The 6387-nt window shown below is 52.7% G+C and overlaps 1 protein-coding gene across 2 annotated transcripts; it reads left to right on the forward strand.

Annotated features, from left to right (window-relative positions):
- Positions 1–229: 229 nt before the first annotated feature.
- PFN2 (profilin 2) lies at positions 230–5525 on the forward strand. 2 transcript variants are annotated; one of them, XM_054639685.2, is made up of 3 exons: positions 230–508; positions 1480–1672; positions 3488–3813. In XM_054639685.2, exons 1-3 carry the CDS (start codon positions 377–379, stop codon positions 3583–3585), a joined length of 423 nt encoding a protein of 140 aa, XP_054495660.1. In that variant the 5' UTR covers positions 230–376; the 3' UTR covers positions 3586–3813. The 2 variants fall into 2 exon arrangements, with proteins under 2 accessions (XP_054495660.1, XP_054495661.1); XM_054639686.2 differs by having other exon boundaries at positions 233–508; positions 3801–5525.
- Positions 5526–6387: the final 862 nt, after the last annotated feature.

Consider the following 6387-nt stretch of genomic DNA (forward strand, 5'->3'; position numbering starts at 1 on the left):
GGTCCCGCACCGCCCGCTCCGCAATTCCACCGGGCCGAGCCGGGCTGGGCCGGCCCCCGCAGCAGTGCCGGGACTGCCCGCACCGATCTCCAGCGGCCGAGCGGCCCCGGGCCCGGGCATCGAGCACCGGGCATCGGTCCCGGCGCCGGCCGCAGCCCCGCCCCGGCCCCCGGCCCGCTCCCCCCGGCCGCGGGGGCGGTGCCGGCCGCGCCCCTCCTCCCCCCGCCCCCGGCGCGGCAGCGCAGGGCTGGGCTGGGCCGCGCCGCCGCCGCCGCAGCGCTCGGTCCGCTCCGCCGCCGCACCGCCGGGACCGCCGCCCGCCCCGCGCCCCCGGCCCGCCCGCTGCCCGCTCGCCCTCGCCCGCCGCCCCGCGATCATGGCCGGCTGGCAGAGCTACGTGGACAACCTGATGTGCGATGGCTGCTGCCAGGAGGCCGCCATTGTGGGCTACTGCGACGCCAAGTACGTCTGGGCAGCCACGGCCGGCGGCATCTTCCAGAGCATCACGGTGAGCGGGGCCTGCGGGAGCGCGGCCGGCGGGAGCGGGGCCGGGAGCGGGGCCCTCGGGCCGTGGCCGGGGGACGGGGGCACCTTGCGGGCGGGGGGCGCGGGCCCGGCCGCCCGCGCCGCCTTTTTGTGCGCGTCGGGAGCGGCGCGGGGCCGGTGCCGCGGGCGGGGGCGGCGGCCGGCCCGGGGCGGGGGGTGCGGGCGGCGGGCCCGGTGCGGGGCGGGCGGCGGAGGAAGGCGGCTCGAACGCCGCCGCGCCGCCGGCTCCATGTTTTCTCCGCCAAGATGGCGCTCTGCCATTGATGCTCCCCCGCCCTGCCCGCCCGCGCCCCCGGCCCGCCCGGCTCCGCGGCCCCGCCGCCCGAAGAGAAGGGCCGTGCGCGGCCGCCGGCGCGGCTCCCCCGGCCCCACGCGGCCCCGCCCCGGGCGCGGCGGGCCCGGTCCCGGCCGAGGCGGAGCGGGGCCGCCTGGGCCGCGGTCGGGGGGCCGGGCCCGCCGTGACGCTGCACTTTGCGGCCGCCGCGGTGCGGCCGGGCCCGCGCCGCACCCCCAGGCTCCGGGCCCGGGGCCCTTCCCGAGGGGCAGGCGGAGGGGCCGCGGCGGCGGGAACAGCCCGGGCCCCGCGGGCGGGCCGCAGCCGGGCTGATGCCGTGGGTGCGGGCAGGCCCCGGGCTGATCCCCCGGGACAGGTGCGGACAGAGTCCGCGGCAGCCCGGGGTCAGGCTCCGGCAGACGCCCTGCGCCGTTTAACGGGCTCGGGCCCGGAATCGCTGAGGCAGAGGCTCCCCCGCGCGCAGCCACCGCGGAGCAGCGCAGACTGCGCCTAACAAAGCCCTGTGTTCTGGAGCACTTCCTGCGGGTAGCGAGGGGAAATCACGGCCTCGGCCTCTCCACACGAGACGGGACCAGTTCTAAATAGAAATTACAGCAATATACCCTTCCGTGCTAACTCTGAGCTCTTTCCTTTGACAGCCAGGAGAAATAGATATGGTTGTAGGAAAAGACCGAGAGGGTTTCTTCACCAATGGTCTGACCCTTGGTGCAAAGAAGTGCTCTGTGATCAGAGATAGCCTGTATGTCGATGGTGACTGCACAATGGACATCAGGACAAAGAGTCAAGGTGGTGAGCCGACATATAATGTTGCTGTAGGCAGAGCTGGACGAGGTAAGCACCCTTTTCTCTACCTTCAGATAGCTAAATTAGCAATGTGACCCTAAGTATAGACTCCAGCTATTAGGAGAACCAAACTCCTGTATTTAATGGCTAATTTTGGGAAATGATGCGAGGGAGTGGATGGCAGTGCTCTAGCTGACTTCTGACTGAGAATTATACTCATCCTTGTTCCCACCTGCATCCCAGCCCAGCACCAGGCTGTGCAGTAGTTGACAGGTCTGTGACAAGCAGGAAAAAGCAGGCTGCAGCTCCAAGCAGGCTTAGCTGGTATCCCATCACTTCATACTTGAAGCTCAGGAGGGGTCTGTTAATGACAGGCAGTGACTGCAAGCTTTCTCATTGTAAATTGCTTGATGGAAAGTTTATTCTGCAAAGATGTGAATCTCATGTATGAGCTGCTCCTACTAAAAAGTTCTACATTAACTTTTCTTGCACTTCCTATTGAGCCTGCTAAAGTCTGTCCAGGCAGAAAAATCCTGTCCAGTTTGGTACCACTGAGAAATGTGCTTCATTTTCATACACCTGCTCCTTTGTGCTCTTCATTTAACTTCCAGTAAAATCTATTATGGTGCAGGCACTCATCTGGGATATGAAATAACGTCCAGTAGTGGTGTGCCTTATGTTGGGAACACCTGGGCTAGCATTTTTGGGCTGGCTGTGGAACAGGTTCATGAGTGACAAGACTTTTGCTAATAGGTGTAAAACCAAAGGCAGAGTAGATGTCTGTAGGCCAAAGCCCAGGGCAGGCATGCAGGAAGAGGGTTGGCAGCACTGAAGTGAAACAAGCAGAGTTCTGACTTGTGAAATGACAATGAGAACTGTCTTAAGCTTTTATGGGCAAATTGCTATGGAGATAGAATCATAGAGTCATTAAGGTCGGAAAAGCCCTCCAAGATCATAGAGTCCACCCCTTCTCCCAGTGCTGCCAAGGCCACCACTAACCCATGTCCTCAAGTGCCACAACCACATGGCTTTTAAATCCCTCCAGGGGTGGGGACTCAACCACTGCCCAGGGCAGCTGTGCCAGGGCTGCACAACCCTTCCAGTGAAGAAGTTTTCCTAAACTTTCCATGGCGCAACCTGAGGCCCCAGTGTGTGATCATGTGTAGGTAGACTGGCTGCAGCATTCCCAGCTTGGTCAACAGTCCCTGGCCTGTAGCAGCCCAGTGTTCCTTGTGTCCCCCTCCCTGTTGGGGGATATCTCATGGCAGCTCACACTGGCTCTTGCTGGTGAGCCTCCAGTGTTCCTTTTACCAGATAATCTGGGATACCTTGCTGGAACTGGGGGAGTGGGGAGAGCCTCAGTATGACAATTGTCCCTGTGTTTTGTCTTATGTAAAAAGTGTGGTTTACAGCTGTGTTACTGCATGGAAAGTCTCAGCCCAACTCACCCTTTGGGGTTTTTTACCAGCATCAGGGCAGTTACTCTGGTTCCAGATCATGGGAATTTTCTTTTGCCACACATGCACTGTACCCCTGCTCCTACAGGTGTTTAAACTGCTGCCAGGATTTCCTTGCTGGGTGATAAGTGATGGTGAGAGGCATTGTAATGCTGTTTTGATAGCTGGTGGCATTTTTCTCAGCAGTGAAATCTTAAAGCTTCCACAGTTAGATAAAATCCCTGAGGATAGCTTGTACTTTCTCCCAGCCCTTTCTACATCTGTGTTTTAACAAAACTGTTAAAATAGCTTAATACTCAACTAATAAATCTTGAATTTGAGGGTGTTTATTGCACTGCCTAAAAGTTGCATTATTTCCATGTCTAACACACTCTTTTAAAAACTTTTTTTTTCTTTTCTCTTTCAGTCTTGGTCTTTGTAATGGGCAAAGAAGGGGTCCATGGAGGCGGATTGAATAAGAAGGCATACTCAATGGCAAAATACTTGAGAGACTCTGGGTTCTAGTTGTTAGGCAGACTGTTAAGTATTAGGGGAAGATTGCTATTAAATTTTCCTGGCGGTGAGCTTTAAACCTTACATTCTGGAAACTTTACTAGCAATGCAGGGTGATGGGGTATGAACCTGTGTCTCCTTTGTATCCCTTTGTTGGTGGGGAAAGGTGTTATTTTTTTTTCCCTTTAATTCTTTTCATTTCTGTTTTGTTTCCTTGTGTACTCCAGCATTGGTTATAGTCATGGGAAAGGAAGGTGTCCATGGAGGGACACTCAACAAGAAAGCATATGAACTGGCTTTATACCTGAGGAGGTCTGATGTCTGAGCAGCCTCTCCCCATCCACCTAGCAGCTGTCTGCAGCACCGCCCGCTTGTGCTCAGTGCTACCAGACCGTAGATGGTAGTTTGTGTTTTTTTATTTACCCATTTCCTACTGTCATAACTCCAGTTCCCCCTTGTTCATCTCTGTAACCACTGTAGGTAACCGAGCCCATCTGGCACCACCATGATGATGATATGCATGATAACTTGAAACTTGGGAGGGGAACATGCCAAGTGTAGGCTCTGCTTCGTCTTAGCGATTAGTATGATATTGACAGCTAAACCAACTGAGATACTAAACAAGGTGCCGATTGTACAATCTAATTTGATCAATGCCTCTTCAGCACTTTGAGCAAGTCACAGCTCACTAGTCTTCCTTTCACAGAGCACGGTTGGGAGGAAAAAAGTGTGTGCATATCTTCATTTCTGTCCCTCTCTTTGTTTCTGTTTTTTAAACCCATGTGTTTGCTTACACCCATTTTTATAGTGCCTGGTTTGTTTAACCAATTTGCCACTCAAAAGCTATTAATGTCACATTAGTTTTGTCATTGCACTTCACTGTAGGCTTAAGTCTCTTACTTTTTCTTGATGTTGTCTGAAGGTTGTACTGCTTAACAAGTGCAATCACAAAACTATGAAAGGGTACAGATGTACTTCCTCCCATGACCTTAAACCACCATCCTAAGGACTCCCCAGACATTCCATCATTACAATAGCTCAGGCACTTTTTTTTTTTTTTTTGCCAGCTCCTGTTCTGTAGTTGACTTGTGCAAGGCTGCCACTGTGGCCATTAGCTAGCCTGGTATAACCAGCTGGAGTGTGTCTGGTTTCAGTTTCTCATAGGACCAATTTTAATTTGCAGCTTGGGGGTCGGGGGGGTGGGGGGTGGTGTTTTTGGTTTTTAATATGAAACTGCAATGTCATTGTGGAAAACTGCCACCTTCAGCTACCCTGGGAGCTATGACTGGCTTCAGTCTTTCTGCCAGATCACTTAGTGGTGCAGAGTTTGGCTGCTCTGAAGCCACTGTTTGGATGAAGGTCGGTAGTTTGTAAGCTAAACTGTCAAAATACCATTTCAAATTTAAAAATCTTCATCTGGCCTGTCACACCCTTGCTGCAGAAATGATGGAGTGAGCTGCCTTGTGCACGAGTCATCTGAAAATGTCTGTAACCAAACTCAGTTCAGGCACTGTTCTGACCTGTATGTCCATTGCAAGAACTGCAGAACTCTGTATACTAAAGAATAAATGGGAGATGGTAGTGGTTGGAATAACTGACTTGGCTGTCTTGTGATGAATTTTTTAATATGTATTCTGTGCCATACTATTGTTAAAAAAAAAAAATGAACTGTTGCTATTGTGAGATGGATTTTAACTGACTCTGAGGGTTTCTTTTGACTGGCACTACCTTAGGGACATTCTAGTATTTGCTTCTATTGTTGGGCCTTGTGGATAATGTACAGATTTAAACAAATTCTTGTTGCTGATTTGTCCATTTCTTTCCCTGCACTTTGTTACATCTGGGATACAGTCTAACTCATCTGATTTAATATGCATTTCAAAAAATGCCATAACTATTAAAAACACCTTGTTTACAGACAGATGAAATAAATTTATTCCAACCAAACAAAATCAGACTGTTGGTAATTTTTCTGCCTCACACTCAGGAAATCCTCTGAGGCCCTTCAGTGTATGGCTGGCCCCGCTAGCAGGAAGTCTAAGTGCAGTTTTAAGTTTGGCAGGACAGCAGTAGTATGATAATATAAATAGTATGATATGATAATAAGATAAGTAGTATGATAATATGACTAGTCAAAAGCCAGGCAGTCTTTGGGGCAGATCTTAAATTGGGAGATGATTTCTCATCTCTTAATTCCACGTTTATCCAGCTCTCTGGTGTAGGGCTCCCCTGCCCCTCTGAATGCTCAATACACCGTTCCTAAACAAGCTGAAGGCAACCTGACATCAGACCTGGCAAAGGAGCGTGGTGGCCTGCCCAGGTCAGTACAGCCAGGGTGGGACTGTGCTCCCCTCACCCAGAGAAGGGGCAGATGTAAGGTCTCCCTTACTTTAAAGGATTGCACCTGTATTTGTTACTTCTGCTGAGAACTCCTAAAAATACAGGCCCAAGGGGATGTGATGGTGAACCCTGGAGCTTGTGGGATGGGAGGACCACTGAACCCAAATCATGGGAGGTCAATCTGCCTTCCTGGGCCCTCAAAGTCAGGTGCTTCTGGACAGGACCTTTGTTCTCCCCTCCTTCCCCCACACCTTCATCATCAGTGTCAGCTGCACCTGCTCCTCTGTTTGGCACTAGACCTGGGTCTAACTAAAACCTTCCTATATATAGTGTTCATATTCTCCCACTGCCAAGTGGCTCTGTGTCTGAACTGGATCTCCCAGGGCCAAAGTTAGAGCAGACCAACGACGCACGCAGAGCACAGAGCAAATTCCTTTCAGTAGTAACCGGTACAGAACATGCAAATCTGCTTCC

This window comes from Agelaius phoeniceus, chromosome 10 (genome assembly GCF_051311805.1).
Source record: "Agelaius phoeniceus isolate bAgePho1 chromosome 10, bAgePho1.hap1, whole genome shotgun sequence".
Classification (NCBI taxonomy): domain Eukaryota; kingdom Metazoa; phylum Chordata; class Aves; order Passeriformes; family Icteridae; genus Agelaius; species Agelaius phoeniceus.